Raw genomic sequence first — 17,361 nt, 5'->3', positions numbered from 1 at the left:
CTTCTCCTCCCCTTCCTCCCCCTCTCCTCCTCCTCCTCCTCCTCCTCCTCCTCCTCCTCCTCCTCCTCCTCCTTCTTCTTCTCTCTCTCTCTCTCTCTCTCTCTCTCTCTCTCTCTCTCTCTCTCTCTCTCTCTCTCTCTCTCACACACACACACACACACACACACACACACACACACCCTGATGTATATCTCGCTCTGTAGTCAAGGTTAGCCTGGAACTCACTATATAGCCAGACTTGTCCCCAATTCACCTCAGTCTTCCTTTATCAACCTCTCAAGTATTAGGATTATAGTTGTGAGCTAGGTTATCATGTTTAGTGTCTGGTGAAGGAGGGTCTGCTCCTCATAGGTATGTTTCCATGATGGAAGAGACAAGCAACTTAAGGGACCCATCCTCATTCAGTAACTTCCCAGAGGCCTGAGTTCTTCATGCTGTCAGCCACAATACCCATAGTATCAGGTTCCAGCAAATGAGGGGACACCAATACCCAGAATGTGAAAGTTGTACAGTCAAATGCACATTGTCAGGAGTCAGGCCTTTTTAAAAAGACATTGGTCTGGTTTTTAAAAATACAGTATTATTAACTGATTTCATTTAATTTGAGGTAATAACAGCCTTAGGATAAAAAGTTCTTCTCATCTTTATTTTGTCTTTCTTCCAGACTATCTGCTTTCCAGTCAGTCTGAAGTAATGATGGGTCATTGCATAGACACTTCATTTTGTATTCAGTTTTCTCTATAAAAAAATTATGGTTCATAGAGCAGAACATGTACCTTACCCCTTAATTACTTAAGTGTATAGTTCTGTATTGTTAAAAATAGACAGAATGTTATACAATCAGAGTCTTTTCATCTTGAAAAGCTAAAGCTCCATATTCCTTCAGAGCAGCCATTTGCTTCCTACCGCCCGTTTCCATCACCATTCTGTATTCCCTCTCTGGGTTTACTGTTTGGATACCGGACGCAAGTGGAACCATGCAAGGTTTGTTTTTGGTTATGTCGTCTGACATAATGCCTTCCAGGTTCCCCCATTTTGTAATGTGTAATGAGGGTGTTGTGCTTTTAGAAGGCTGAGTAATAGTCCATATGAGAGGAGCAGGTTCTGTGTGTCCATGCCTCTGTCCACGGATGCCTGGCTTGCCTCTACTTTGGGGACTGCTAGGGATTTCTTTTCATTTTCAAATGGGGTGTTTTCATCTATTTCAGGGCAAGAAGCTGCCTTATCACCTTGGGGATGATGCAGAGGAAGGAGAAGTTTCGGATGAGGACAGCGCAGATGAAATTGAAGACGAGTGCAAGTTCAAGCTCCATTACGTGAGTTGCAGGCTCCGCCCTCTTTTTGCCCTTCACATACCACAGAAGGAATGGGGCCCTAAGTCGGTGCTGTGTTGGACTCTCCATAAATACGGCGTCTGTAGTAGTGTGAAAGGATCTTCCTTTAAAATGACTCTGTGTGGTGAGAGAGTGAGTGAGTGGAGGAACCTATGCCTTAGAACTGAGAGGTGTGTTAGTGGTGAGCCCTTCTGTCTTAGGGTTTCTATCCTGTGAACAGACACCATGACCATGGCAGCTCTTATAAAGGAAAACATTTAATTTGGGCTGGCTTACGGTTCAGCGGTTTAGTCTGTTTCATCATGCCAGGAAGCATGGGGACATGCAGGCAGACATGATGCTGGAGAAGGAGCTGAGAGTTCTAAATCTGGATCCACAGGCAGCAGGAAGAGAAAGACAACTGGGCTTGACTTGAGCATTTCAAACCTCAAAGCCCACGCCCAGTGACACACTTTCTCCAACAAGGCCACACCTACTCCAACAAGGCCACACCTCCTAATAGTGCCACCCCCTATAAGCCCATGGGGGCCATTTTCATTCAAACCACCACACCATCCGTCCTCTTCCCAGGGACAAACACACATGTTATAATAGGGCTGAGAGTCAAAGTGTGGTTGGACTGTCAATCTTCTTGATGAACATGAGCAGGTGTGGTTTTACTTCCCCTGCCAAATACTGGCTGCCCACTGTGGTACCTTAGGCCGGCTCCAGGACCCAGCTGCACCTGGGTCTGCTTTTTTAAGATTCCAAACCCCTCACCAAGAAAATATGCCTTGGTCTCAGTGATTCCTAAGCCCTTCCTAGAATGGGACACTTGGCTGGATGTTTAACTGGCCACATCCTCAACAGAGTGGCATTTGAGGTGAGCCATCTGCCTCGGGATCGGGACCTTTTCTTACAGGAAGGAACCTGTGTTCAGAAGATCAGTGTTTTGACAGGTGGTGGTGGTGGTGGTGGAGGGGGTTCAGTTTGAACCTGCAGAATCCTAAGGCTTGAAGAAATGCTGTCCCTGTCACTTTCAATGGTCACATGATTTCTGGTGCCACATGACAATCCCAAAGCAGTGCAGGCCTTGCCGTATAGTTTCATTTCTACAGGAAAGTGGTACTTCGTGGACATCAGAACCATTATTCTGTCCCCAGATGCATTTTGTATAATCTCTCCTAATATACACCATTACCCAGAATTCAACAATTATGTTGTTACAACAAGACACTATCTTCTAAATTACACTAACTCTGATGCCTCACCTCAGAGGTGGCAGCAGGGGCTGACATCATTTTCAAAGGAGACAAGAGCTTAATGACAGCTGAAGTCTCCATAGACATTTCTTTCTTGGCTTTAAAGTGCTTTGAAGGGGGGAAATAGCAAAGATTCAGCTTGAAGAGAGAGAAAATGGTGATCTGAATTCATCTCTTCCCTGTCAGTAGTTTTTATTAACTCAGTTAAATACCCATATCTAATAGATCACAAAAACCTAGGTAGCTTCTTAACTGAAAATATAGCAACTACATTAGTTTTTTTTTTAATATATGCTTTTCTATGTATTTGCTATCTTTGTAACTGATTCCTTTTGATTGTGGATAATTAGAGTCTTATTTAATAAACCATGCTTTTCAGATTCTCACTCTTGCATATAGTCCTTCAGATCTCTGGGTTACTTGCTGTATAGTCTACCATCTGATAGAGGAAGCAGAAGCCCATGCATATTAACTGTGTGGGGGATGCTGTTCTCTGATATGGGAGGTAGAAGCTTTAGCTTCTGTTACTGTGACAATGCCATCCTCTCCTACCACATGCAAGCCAAGTTGATCTAGTTCTTAGGTCCACTTGGCTGTATCAGTTTTCCTTTGAGTCTGTTGAGAGGTTTTCTTTGTGGTACTCAGGGTTGAATCCAGGTCCTGTTGTTTGCTAGCCAAGTATTTTACCACTGAACTATGTCCCCAGCTTTTTTCTTTTGGCTTTTTATCTTGGGACACAGCCTCACTTTGTTGCCAAGGCTGGCCTTGAACTTGCCGATCCTCCTGCACAGCTAGGATATCAGCTCACGTCACCATACCTGACAAACTTCTACTTTTCGACAGTAAATATCTGTGGTTATGAAATTTCATTGTAGACACAACTCTGTGGGAACTAACATTTGCATGTGTAACCTTCGGGGGTCTCTGCTTGTGCCTTTAGTTTCCTGGCTGCTTTCTAGGCTCTGGTATGGACAAATACTTTAGAACATGGCTCCACAAAGATAGTCATGACCATTCATTTGACTTGAATAGAGCTAGGGAGCACCCCATTTAAAAGGCTTTACAGAGGCTTCCTTGTTATACACTGAGGAAGAAAATATGCTAACACATATACAACATTTTTAGGAGAAATATATAAAGTTCTTATACAACCCCTTTTCTCTATTTTTGAGCTCTTTTGAGAAAAGACAGTGAATGTCCTGTTTAGAATTTGAGAGTATTCTATTGTAACTAGTCAGTTTATACTCCACTGGACAACAGGAAGTCTTATCTATGTGGCAGATTTAAAGATGGTTGTTCATATTTCTACAAAACCAAGAGCAGCGTAGGTACCAGCCATTACCCACAAAACCATTTCTATAAAGGAAGCTCTTAACCTCAACTGTAAGTTGGAAGTGTGTGGTTAGATTTATAAGCCATATCTAAATCAGTGTAGCGCAGAAAGCTTTTAACACAGTTTATAGACTCCAGAACATTAACTTTCATGAGCTTATAAAGATATTTTATGCACATCACCAATTTTTACTGGACATTTCCTGTTGGAGATGCACCATCACTATTGTTGGTGTTAGATGACATTGGAGTGAATAAAATAGATGAAAGTTCTTGTCTTCGTGGGGTTGAAGCATTAATCAAAGAGAAAGGAGACAGATAAGAAACAAGGCAAATAAGTGAAACATATAGTATGTTAGATATAAGTGCTAAAGGAAACAGTTTTGTGTGTGTGTGTGTGTGTGTGTGTGTGTGTGTTGAATTTTAGAGGGGTTGTTGACATGAAACTTTCCTTAAAAGTTACATTTAACTAAAGATCTGAAGAGAAAAAAATTAGCCAGGTTAATATTTGGGGAGAAAGTTCTAGGCAGAATAAACCCCAAGGCAAAGAGTAGAGCAGGTACAGCAGCTCACCCAATATTCCCTGCTGAGCAGGAAGAAGGCTTTCTCCTAGTCTGTCAGCTGTTCAAACCCCGTGACGTTTTTTTTGCTTATGCAATGAGTTTTTTGCTGTGCTTGGCTTGTCTAAGCTTCGGTTTTGTATGCCTTTGTAGCTTCAGCAACAGAGAAAATCTGGTTTATGATATGTAAGCCACAGGGTACAGCCAATGTGTTCAGTGACCCAAGAATCACACAGCTCAGAGACGTAAGGGACAATTTCCTCCCAGCCACAATGCAATAATCTAACGGATTTGATTTCAGGCAGCCCGATCACCATTATTCACAGCTAGGGGAGCTCCCTGTGCCAGTGGGTAGCACAGGCTTCTCACTCTTGAATTTCAACTTCATTGATTATTTTTTTCTCTCTTCCTGTTGAGCTTTTCAGTTATTTTTCTTAAAACTCTCTGAATCTGTGTTTAGCCAGGCTGTTGGGCATAAACAGCAGCTCCCTCTTGCATGAAGCTCGTCCCACAAACCCCGGGCCTTCCAGCCCAAATTGAGCCCCACTGCAGGCCATTGTTTCCCGTTATACCATACACCATTGTTCACTCTGTCTCTCATTGAACATTTTAATCATTTTCCCCTCCTCACAACTATAGTTGCAACTTCATCATCTCTCCTCTGAGGCATTTTAAGAAGACTGGTGAGCATTGTTAGTCTCAAACATAACAGCATTCATAGAACGGATGAGCTGCCTCTTGCGGCTCTGAACCTTGCTACTCCCATGTCCACTCTGAGATGAAGTGATACATGCTGAGCAGCAGGTCACATCCTAGCAACAAGTTATAAGGACTAGATGAGGTGACCTGCAAGATTCCAGTTCTTTCTGCTCTGTGACATGACTCTTGAACACGTTTTATGGGAAGTAAAGGAACTGGCAGGTGAGGGCCGAAGTGAATGCAGACTCGGATAGCTGAAAAGCAGCTGTGCTCCCCCACTCCCCCGTTTGCCTTCAGGAAATGGGCTCCAAGCTTCATAAGGCAACCGATGGAGCAGTTAATACATTTTCTTTCTATTGCCAGAGTCCAGCACTGAACAGGGAAGAAAAGGCATCTGGGGATGTAGAGATGGCCCCGTATCTTGTTTTCTGGGTTCATTTTTTAAGAGAAGGCCCCTAACTTTGGTGGCATCTTGGTATGGCAAGGAGCTTTCAGAAGTGCTAGTGCCTGTGCCCCAGCCCAGAGACTGTGACGCTGGTCTGGGTATTACCTGGGAGTCTTGCCCAATGCCTTGGTGACTCCAGTGTCTAGTGAAACATCAGTGTTCTCTGGCTCAATCTCTTTTTCTCTCTCTCTCTCCATCTCCTTCCTAGACTGCTGTGGGGCATCCTTCTTTCCAAATGATGCTTTAGGAAAAATATGCTGGGGGAAAAGGAGAATGTGTTCATTTGTTAATTGTTTTTTTAAATCCATTGATGGATGACAGAGATTCCTAGATTGGACTCATTTTCTCTGAATGAAGGAGAAACTGCTGCTGACCATGTTAAATGACGATTCTCTCTTTTCCACTGCAACCTCCTTCCTCTGGCCCAGGGAACAATAGAATGAGATACACATGGCTCTCAGCTTCGGTCTCTACCACAGCTGCACAGTGGCACATAGGTCTTGAGGTCAGGTGTCTGTCGGAATGGTCTGTCAGTGAGTGCTGTTGGGCTCCAGGACTGAATGATAACACAGTAATGAAACCTCAGCTGCGTATTTCTTTGTTCCTTGTGGCTGCAAATTTTGTAGTGATGAAAATCACAGAAGGAAAAAAGATCACCAGGCAACCTCTCGTTCCTTTGGCAAACCCCCACATCCAGAGGATGTGAGGTGAATTATAAGCTCTTGAGTTAGGCGTTTGTTATTCCCCCCAGCACCTGCCATCCTGGGCTTTGTAGCTTCAGTCCTGTTCTTCTGACATGCCCACAGTCCAGCTCTTCATTGTGTCCAGCTTCCTGGGAGGCCCTGAGCAAGGAAAAGAAGTGGATGGTGTAGGGAGCCCTCTGTGATTGGCTCTGGGCATTCCACGCGTTCTTGCAAGCTTTCTCTTGCAAGTGTTCTCTTTCTGTCCCCACAGGCCCTCCCCTCCAGGCTCAGGAGTACTCGATCAAGGATGCTAGAAGTTCGAGATCTTACAGCTCTTTTGTTGGGTCCACTCATGGCCTTAAGTGAAACATACTCAATGTTTCCTGCAGAGGGATTTCAGACCGTTTCCCACATTTTGTAGGAGGAATGGTGGTTGTTTAAAATATGAGCCAACTCAGCAACCACTCAACTCAGAAATTCATCTCTTTCTGCCCCAGTGCGAAAGGAAGGGCTGCTGCCTTGCTAAGGAAGTGTTACGGATTGCCCCGGGATCATCATCCATGGGGCCGTGTTTGGATGAGCTTCTGAGTCTTTGTGTCACGATGAGTGGGACTTGACAGGCCCGAGTGCCTCCCTTAGAGGGTGTTGAGTGGTTCAGATAACGAGATGTTTAAGGACTTTACTTTGTAAGGTGGCCCTGTGCAGAGTCACACTTGCGCTTTCCAGACAGGCACACCATGTTGTCTTGAGCTTTGGTTTATTACATTAGACAGATATTGCATCTTTAGCCAGTGGGTTTACTTCAGTGTTGCACCTCAAAAGCATGTCAGCCCAGTTTTTCCCACAGCATGTGCTCACATTGTGTCTCTGGCCCATTTTCGTAATTCTCCCAATATTTTAAGCTTCACGATTATGTTGTCATTATATGTGGTGATCTCTGACTTTTTTTTTTCTTTTTTCTTTTTTTTGGTTTTTCAAGACAGGGTTTCTCTGCGTAGCTTTGCGCCTTTCCTGGAACTCGCTTTGGAGACCAGGCTGGCCTTGAACTCACAGAGATCCATCTGCCTCTGCCTCCCGAGTGCTGGGATTAAAGGCATGCGCCACCACCGCCCGGCTTGATCTCTGACTTTTGATGTTAGCATTCTCATGGTTTGAGGCAGGGCGGGGGGGGGGGGGGGGATACCTTAAACTCACCCAGTCTGTTAATATGTGTATTCTGACCTATCCACTCACTTGCTGTTTCTCAGCTCTTTCTTATGCTTGGGCGTTGCCAGTCCCTGATACACACAGTATTGGAAGTAGGTTAATTAATAGCCTTGCAGTGGCCCCCAAGTGCTCAGGCGAAAGGGAGAGTTGCATGCCTGTCTCTTCAAGTCCAAGCTGGAGCTGATGAGTCGCGGGGACAAAGGGACAGAAACTAAGCAGCTGGAAGCAAGGCCTGTGGTGCTAAGCCATTGGCCAAGCTGTAAATACAAAGGGAAGGGCGAAGGACATGAAGGTAGTTTACTCCAGTGACTGCCCGGATGGGAAAAAGTGAAGCAGACCTACTGCCGATAACGAAGAAAGCGCTAGTGGTCTGGATAAAAGATAAACTGGCCGGAACTTTCCTGAAGCCCAATCAACCCTAACTCTCTTCAGTTAAGGATCTTGAGACTATCCTGGGCTTGACCCGGTGCGCTTCAATTCAGTGCCAAGTGTTCCAGGAAGAGGAGAAGGCTAACAGACGGGAACACGTAGGCGAAGATGATGTGGAGACCCAGGTAGAGATTGCTATGGTCTCATAAGCCAGGGAATGCAGGGAGCGACTGTAGGTGAGAAGAGGCAAGGGCCTGGAACTCCACAGGGACTGTGGCCCCACCTTGCTCCAAACTTTTGTCCTCCAGACGAATGATGGAATGAATTTGTTGTTTCAAGATGCTAAATTTGAGTCATTTATTACAGCTCTCACAGGAAATCTATGTTCTGCTCCTTTAAGATACAATGCTTCATGTTTCTTCATGCCAAGAAGCTGAATTCCCAAGACAGGTGGAGTGTCCCTCCTCTGTGCGTTAGTGGTTCCCCACATGCCTGCTCCACACTGACTTGTGTGAGCAGTTCTCATGGCACCAAGGACTGTGACAGTGGGTTGATCCTTATTAGTGTGTGTCACCTAGCATATGGCAGAAATTCAGTACGAGTTTGTTTTAATCAAGATGAGTTTCCCCTCCAAACTCTCTGTGATCCTTATTACGTCCCGCAGCACCCTTGCCTGTGTACTAATTAGTGCCTGCCACGGTACCTGATGTGTCTGGATTTCCAGACTCCTGGCCTCCTTTGGCATACGCTCCCAAAGTGCTATTATTCCTAAAGTATTAATTTATGCAGAACTCTGGCTGCCCCATCTTCTGGCTTTCAAGTCCCGTCAGTCCCCAGAGTTCTTTCCTTTTCTCTGAACTCCTGCTCTAGGACATGACTGACCCATTTAAATGGTTGTTTAGACTGTGTATCACAGGAAGTCCTTCCTTTCCTCACTGTTGAACACTTAGCTGTCTGGTCAGACCTTTTCTTTGGCTCCATCTGTGCCACTCAGGAGGAATGGCATGTCCTTCCTGGCATCCTGTGACTGGTGGGCTGTACTTGCTCACTTCTGAGAGCAAGTGCAAGCTCTTTTTCATCTTTGTGTCTCCTTCAAAGCTGATTCTATAATTGGTGGAATGCATTGTTAATTGGATATGTCAAAAACACATTAATTTATGTTTTATAAGTACAGGGAAATGTAGCAATCCATCCTGGCACAGGTGTTCTTTTTTTTTTAAATAATCTTTTTTATTTAAATTTTTTTCTTTTCTTTTACATACCAACCCCTGTTCCCCCTCCCTTTACTTCTTCCACTCCCCCCCCACCTGCCCCCAACCCATCCCATCCCCTCCTTATAGTAAGGCCTCACTTGTGTAGTCAGCACAGTCTGGCATAACAAGTTGGGAATGGAACCAGCACCTCCCCTCTGCATCACGGCTGAGTAAGGCATGGCACCATAGGGAATGGGCTCTAAAAAGCAAGTTCATGGACTTGGGATGAGTCCTGGTCTGACTGCCAGGGGACCCATAAACACATCAAGCCACGCAACTGTCACCCACATTCAGAGGACCTAGTGCAGTCCCATACAGGCTCCCCAGCTGTCAGTCCAGAGTCCATGAGCTCCCACTAGCTTGGGTCAGCTATTTCTGTGGTTTGTCCCATCATGACTCTGACTGCCCCCCCCCCCGCCCCAACTCTTATAATCTTTCTTCCCTCTTTTCAACTGAACTCCAAGTGCTTGGCTGTGGGTCTCTACATCTGCTTCCATTAGCCACTGGATGTAGGTTCTATGATGACAACCCCCAGCTCTTATAATCTTTCTTCCCTCTTTTCAACTGAACTCCAAGTGCTTGGCTGTGGGTCTCTGCATCTGCTTCCATCAGCCACTGGATGTAGGTTCTGTGATGACAATTAGGGTAGCCACCAATCTGAGTGCAGGGGAAGGCAAGTTCAAACACCTTCGCACCTTCTCCACCATTGCTGTGAGTCTTGGCTTGGGACAATCTTATGAGTTCCTGGGGTTTTCCCTAGCTGCAGATTTCTCCCCATCCCCTTAACGGTATACTCTGTCAAGATATCTCTTTCATTGCTCCCCCTCTTTGTCTCTCCCACATGTTCCCACCTCCTATTTTCTCCCACCCCCTTCCTTCTATTCCTCCCTCCCAGTTTACCCAGGAAATCTTAACCCTTTCCCCTTTCTGTGGTGATCCATGTGTGTCTCTCTTAGTGTCCTCTTCTTGACCTAGCTTTCTGGGTTTGTTGATTGTAGCCTAGTTATCCTTTGTTTTGCATCTAATATTCACTTATGAGTGAGTACATACTATATTTGTTTTTCTGGGTCTGGATTACTTCACTCAGGATGATTTTTTTCTAGGTCCATCCATTTGCCTACAAATTTCATGATGACATTGTTCTTTACCGCTGCGTAATACTCCATTGTGTAAATGTATTACATTTTCTTTATCCATTCTTCAGTTGAAGGGCATCTAGGTAGTTTCCAGGTTCTGGCAATTATGAATAAAGCTGCTATGAACATAGTTGAGCAAATGTCCTTGTGGTACAATTAAAGCATCCTTTGGGTATATGCCCAAGAGTGGTATTACTGGGTCTTGAGGTAGGTTGATTCCCAATTTTCTGAGATACTGCCATACTGATTTCCAGAGTGGCTGTACAAGACTGCATTCCCACCAGCAGTGGAGGAGTGTTCCCCTTTCTAAAATTTCCTGTTATGCTTCTATTGCCTTTCTCTTACAGAATTTTGTGAAATGCCTTCAGAATTAGAGAGCTATCTATTCTACAGAAGTCAGATAGATGGGCCTTCTAGTGATAAATAGTGTGGGAAATGTTTGTGCGGAAAGGTATCACTCCCTCCATGCCTGGGGTGGCTGGTCTTTGGCAACTGGTTGAGTAATCTGTGGAGCAGATCTGGACAAAGGGAGGGAGAGGCAAAAGCAGTTCACCAGCAGGGGGCAGTGCACACAGCCTGGGGTCACTGGTCAGTGAGGACATGGAGGCTAGACACTGTGCTGTGTGAGATTTCCAGGAAATGAAGTGCCTTGACCACCTAAAAGCCGTCTAAGTTATTGGCATTGCTTTGTTTTCCGAAAGCCTTGAAACTGGTTGTGATTTTCAAAATAATTGTAATCAGAGGTATACTGTGTACCCTCTAGTGACGTCAAGGAGTTGGAGACCAAAAGAAATTTTGTCTCAGAATTGTCAGCAACCTTGGAAACTCCCATAGCATTCTTTGCCTCTCAGTGAAGGAAGTCATTCTTAAAAATAGCATTTTTGCTCAGTTGTAACCACATAGGCTTAGAAAGCTCTGTCTCCAGAAGGTTTCCCTGGCTTGCCCCCTGCTGAGACCTTGCCATCTCAGGAAGGAATGGTTTAGAATCTTGCCTCACTTGCTGGCTACCTTTGTAAATGTTAAACAAATTTTTTCATTTCTCAAGGCCACAGATTCCACATCACTGAAATGAAATAGAGTAAGACTTTGTAAGTGTGAATAGTGTTGAAAACGTGTGGGGACCAGTGAGCCAATGAGGAGCTACTGACAGAGAGCGGGATTTTTGATAATTGGGTGCTTTGCAGAGTTTTTTGATGGGGGGGGGGGGCAAAATTGTTCAAGGAGTATCTTAATTTCTTACAGGTTACTTAGAGTTCATGAGATCATATACTTAGTGTTGTCTTGGACTAAAGGCATCTTCTACACTAGTCTGTTTCTCAGAGGATTGTTTATATTACTTGATTTTTTTTTTTCAGAGTAACGGGACCACTGAGCACCAAGTAGAATCTTTCATACGGAAAAAACTGGAATCATTGTTAAGGGAGTCTCAAATTCGAGACAAAGAAGACCCTGATAGTTTCACAGTGAGGGCTCTGCTCAAGGCCACGCATGAAGGCTTAAACACACACCTGAAACAGGTAGATAATTCCCATTGAACTCACCCTTCAACGAGGAAAAAACGTACCCTTCTCTTTGGTTTCTAAGCACCTTTCCTTTGTGAAATGCTTCTCAAACTTCTCTGTCTGTCTTTGTAAAGTTTGAGAAACAAAATCCTTCTGCAAAATAAGTGAGAATGTATGCAACACACTTAGTATTGTCCTGGGGTACAGAAATACCAACTTCAGTCAATGACTTTTATCTCCGATTACGTGAGACAGCTCTGCTGTGTGCTGTTGGCCTGGTGTCCTATTAAATATGCCCAGTTTTACTCTTTGGTTTTTCGAGACAGGGTTTCTCTGTGTAGCTTTGCGCCTTTCCTGGAACTCGCTTTGGAGACCATGCTGGCCTCGAACTCACAGAGATCTGCCTGCCTCTGCCTCCTGAGTGCTGGGATTAAAGGCATATGCCACCACCGCCCGGCTTAATTTTACTCTTAAATCATCTTAGTTGGGCCAATAAGTGACATAGTCCTCCTACCAATTGATGAGCTCTTAGAAGTACCAAAGAACTCACAGGTTAACTGGCTCACTCTTCTGTTTACAGATGAGAAAATGGAGACCTAGACAAGGGTCATGGCTTTGGTGAGAATACTGTTTCTCCTAGCTTAGGGAGAGTAGTGCCAATTCTGTGACAGTGTCCACTGTAGCTACCTTCCCAATCCGCACGGTTTGAACAGTTAGTGATCAGTATTACCAGGTCTTCACAGGCAATGCACACACATAAAGTAGTCAAGGGTGAGTCAACATCCCCCTGTAAGCACCTGGTTCCTACCCCTCACCGAGTTTTGGGTGGGTTTTTCTACCAGCCATCTCCTGGGCTCTTCCTTACCACCTCTCCGGTGAATCACTTGTGATATCTGTCTATGGCTTTAGCAGACACTTCTTGCAGCTTCTTTATTGTAAGTGGCTTGCTTACCCACCTTTGTTCTATTGGCATTTTTCTTTCTACACAGCTGGAACCCTTGGTGGGTGGGATCTGCAGGTCTCCACACAATGAACTTCAGGAACATAACTGAACAGGGGGCATTTCTGTCCCTACTCCCACATGTGGGCTGACACAAGAGGATACTTGCTCACCACCTCTGCCTGGAAAATTAACCCATTTGAAAAATCTTCAGAGGCTAAAATGCCACACCCCAGTGCTTACTACTAGGGCAATGCATTTACTATATAGATAAGCACACAGTGATTTCCTTAAATGAACGAAAGTCATATGACTGTGTTTTATTTGTAATATTTTAAAATCCCAAACAACAGTGTTCAGTGTGAGCATTTGCTGTACTTAGCAGATTGGGCTTTTATCCAATTCTGGTTAATTTCCAAAATTAAAATTCCTCTTAACTGGAAATGATTTATCTCCACTTGGGATGTTGAAAACACCACTTTCTGATTTTAGGCACATGGTGAATAGGAATGGAGGGCCAGCAGAGCTGGCTGTTGCTAAGAGCTAGATGTCAGCTTTGGAAAGCCATGGGTCAGTACTGTATCCTGACAGTGTCCCCCTTCTTACAGCAGACAGCCACATTTGAGATGTCAGAAGTGTGAAGCAGGAAGAAAGGAACTAGGGAAAGAGAAGAGAGGGTCCCTTTGCCACCTGAGCTAAGCAGAACAAAAAGAAAGACAAATCATTATATTATGCTTTTTATTTATGCAGAACCTGGATGTGAAAGAAAGTGGAAAGAAGTCCCATGGACGATCCCTGATGACCAACTTTGGGAAACACAAGGTATGTACATAGTAATGGTGGCAAATGTGCATAATTCAGTTAATTTGAAGAGTCTATAAGTAGCAGGGCAACATTGTATTAAACTGACCTTGGAATGACTGAAGAGTTCATCAAAAGGATGTCTGAAGGAGAAAAGTTTGAAATTTAAAAGACTTTGAGATTTAGAACCACTGTTAATCAAAAGTATCAAAAATCAAGTTGCATTTTGGAAGTCTTTTAAATAAACATATCCAACAAAGGACTCATAGTACTTGAATCATTTCTACAAGTAAGAAGACAGGCAGTTCGCATTTCCAAAGAACAAAACCAAACCAAAAGCGTAAATGTGCCCATTGCAAAAGCAGATAGCACATGGCAGGGAAAAGAAGAGCAAATTGCAGTTAATGTTGCCGATCCATGAACACTGTGATAGATAGCATAAAAAGAGCAAAGTGTTGGAGTGCTGAGCAACATGTACTCACTCTGCTGTGGAACAGAAACCACTCTGGCACACTGTGTGACAGTCTTATCTTTTAGCAGCTCCACTGTTGGGTTTATGATCAAGACAGAAACAACAGTTAACAGTAGCATTTGTAATGGGGTGCGTAGTGAACTGCCCAAATGCTTATCAACTGTAGAATCAATTAAACTGTGGCAAATTCACATGTGGACAGCCACAAAAAGGATACAGTTATATCTATGTGCAATGATACAATCTTTCAAACATGATCTAAACTAAAGAAGTAAAACTCAGAGTGCATGTAGTGTGAGTGTCTTTGTATGAAATGAAAGCCCTGTAAAAAAATGCTCTAGGGTAGAAGCTAGGGTAGTTATTAATTACTGTTGTTACCTTTGGGGGGAAAGTAAGGACCATGTGGGAAGATTAGAAGGATTTTACAGAGCAGGTAGGAGTCTACTTCCTTGTTGGAGTGCTTTCACTTTGTGGAAATCATTTGCAAATATATGCAATACCTCAATAAAGAGGTGATAATATTATACAGGATATCAGGTAGCTCAGTGGCTAAAGTATTTGTGCCAAGCCTGATGACCTGAGTTTCTCATGACCTACATGGTGGAAAAAGATAAAGTTACTCTGACAGACTGTCCCTGGCTAGCTCAGTCAGCAGAGCATGAGACTCTTAAACTCGGGGTCATGAGTTCATGCCCCACATTGGGTGCCAGATAATGGGATTAATCCACTGAGTCTATTTAATGATCAAAGGAGTTTATTTGGGAATAAACTCACAACCACGGATGATTTATTGTAGGGTCCGGGAAAGCTGAGCTCTGTCCCACACTGAATGGCTTGGTCCGAGATCTCAGCATTCAAAACTACAAAGTAGCCAAGAGAGCAGGCATCTGTGCATCCCAGGCCTTAGGGGTCTCTGGTGGCCATGCCCCAGGGGCAGGTACCTCAAGGTCATAGGCAGGAGTAACAGCTAAAGCTGCCTCACTAGGGGTGGTGCTTCAGGTCATGGCTCAAACAGCTACCCACAACATTGTGGCATGCATGTGTGGCACCACACAGGCATGCACACATAAACTAAATGTAGTTTTAAAAATTAATAAAGGAAATTAATTATTAGGTGATGAACCTAACACTATCTGAGGGTTTTGATGAGACCTTTCCTACTATCGTAGGGATGTTCTATCTGGAATTTCATGTCTATAAGTAGGATAATTTAGGGAAATTAGTTGCAGCAATAAAAATAAATAAAGAACCAACTGTTCAGTCATAAAGAGTGATTAAGCAAACCATGACTCTCTTGCATAATGGGCAGGTGTGTAGCCACAGGGGGCTGATCTCTGAAGAGCTTAACATACAAAACATGAAACAAAAAAATATGATGAAAATAGGTTCTAGGTGTAATAATCACAACCTCATGTATATCATATATCAAAACTGTGCTAGAAAAATTATCATCATTAATCATTCTTTGTTTTGTTTTTGAGGCAGCATCTTGCTGTGTAGCCCAAGCTGGCCTTACATTCCCACTGAACCTCCTGCCTCCACCTCTCAAGAGCTTGAATTACAGGTGTATGCTACATTTAGTTACTAATTTCTTAACTTTTTGTATCTTATAATAAATTTTGTATCTTATAATAAAAATTAAACTTCTGAGGTAAATGTTTCAGAAGCATTCTAGCTACCAAAGAGTGAACATTTTCACACAGCTGGTGATCGTAGTAGGCTGTCCATGAGACTGTTGACGAATTATTTTAGTAAGTACCAGTAATAATTTACATAGAAAGTTAAAATCAATGGATTGCAAAATGGCTTTTTATGTCATCTCATTTAACCATTGAAATAATAAGAATCCTGTAGAATGGACAGTATTTACACACTACTTTTGAAGTATAGCAGGAAGCTTGATGGGGCTTGCTACTCCACCAGCTTGGTTGAAAAGCTAGCTTCGAATAGAAATTTGACCACTAGGGCTTCCATATCTGAAGTTCTCAGGACAAAAGTAATTCCTGAGGAAGTTCGAAGTAGCTCCTCACTGTCAGTACAGTGGGTATTTTGTAGCTTGTCTTCAGTTTTAGGAATGAGAAAATCTGGAAGCGGATGTGATCCTGTGGTGACTTGGGGGTAGCGTTCATTTTCAAACCCACACTTCTCTGATGTCCAGAGTAGACTCTCTAGATGGCTAACCTTTGTAGGAGCTGTACGTTTAGTCTCAAGGCCTTCTGCAGTGACAGGGTCTTCATCATTTGTTTCGTTGGTCAAGGTATTGCCTAACTAAAGAGCAGTCTCCAGTGTGAGAATGAAGCACCCCCGCAAGTCTGTCCAGAAGACATTAGATTAGTTCTGGAGACTTTCACCTCATTCCTATGAGTAGCAATTTTTATTTTACTTCTAGAATGTAAAATGGGTCAAAAATTCAAAAGAGCAGTTTGATTTACATAACTATTTGAGTATGTGCTGATCGGAGGTAGAATGACAGTCATTCTATTTTTTACTTAATACATACCTTTTTTGAGAGTCAAAGTTGCCTTTTATCACTTACTAGTAGTAAGCTTCTGTACATAAGGACATTTTTTCCTTATGATTATTTAAATAGATACTTTAATTTTGGCCCTCTCTTGTGGACATTTTCAAAGTATACAACTAATATAATTTTTCCAAGATGTCAGTTTTCTGTGGCTAAGAAACTGGCTTTTGGGCATGAAACTCTTAAGTTTTGCATTGCTGGTGTAATATAATGATTGCTATTGGTCATTCTTTCTGTGTGCATGTGTGTGTGTGTGTGTGTGTGTGTGTGTGTGTGTGTGTGTGTGTGTGTGTGTGTTAAAATCAAGTCCAATCTCTTTATGTTGTGAATGTGCCTAAATGTGGTGAGTTAGTAAGTTTACTGTAATTTTTCCAACAGAAAACTACAAAATCACGTTCTAAATCCTATAGTACTGACGATGAGGAAGATATATTTCAGAATCCTGGCAAGGAGGGAGGCCAGCTGTACAGGTAGGAAAGCATCTTCATGCTTGTTGCTCAGACTCCCATGGCCTCTCCAGCCTATGATCCGGATTGTTTAGTTGTGTATGTCTAGAGAATGGGAGGGATCACAAGGTAAGGCGTTGGAGTAAAATGTAAAGGTCAAGAGAGAGATCCAGTGTGGAGGGAACATGGCGTCAGTGAGGTACTGGACCCATGCTAATGACAGTAGTTGTCACATGAAAGGTGTCTTCAAAGAAGGAGAGGGCTGTGCAGATGCAGGACTGGCAGAGGGCTTGAAGGACAGGATAAGCATACAGCTGGAGCCAGACCACAGGTGTTTACTTATCCACCAACCATCTTTAATACTGAGCAATGTCAGCTCTCCATCTCTTAGGGACACGAAAGGATTAAAGGAATTGCATAT

At 43.5% G+C, this 17,361-nt stretch overlaps 1 protein-coding gene across 6 annotated transcripts in view; it reads left to right on the top strand.

The window, feature by feature from the left end:
• Plch1 (phospholipase C eta 1) overlaps positions 1–17,361 on the top strand; it is a 221,904-nt gene that overhangs the window by 178,341 nt on the left and 26,202 nt on the right. For all 6 annotated transcript variants that reach the window (XM_042279101.2, XM_042279098.2, XM_076574186.1 and 3 more), the window contains 4 exons: positions 1,209–1,316; positions 11,614–11,775; positions 13,451–13,522; positions 16,873–16,964. In XM_042279101.2, coding sequence (XP_042135035.1) covers positions 1,209–1,316; positions 11,614–11,775; positions 13,451–13,522; positions 16,873–16,964 — 434 coding nt within the window. The remainder of the gene's footprint in view (positions 1–1,208; positions 1,317–11,613; positions 11,776–13,450; positions 13,523–16,872; positions 16,965–17,361) is intronic.

This window comes from Peromyscus maniculatus, chromosome 6 (assembly GCF_049852395.1).
Source record: "Peromyscus maniculatus bairdii isolate BWxNUB_F1_BW_parent chromosome 6, HU_Pman_BW_mat_3.1, whole genome shotgun sequence".
NCBI lineage: Eukaryota > Metazoa > Chordata > Mammalia > Rodentia > Cricetidae > Peromyscus > Peromyscus maniculatus.
This window is presented reverse-complemented; position numbering and strand designations above follow the sequence as displayed.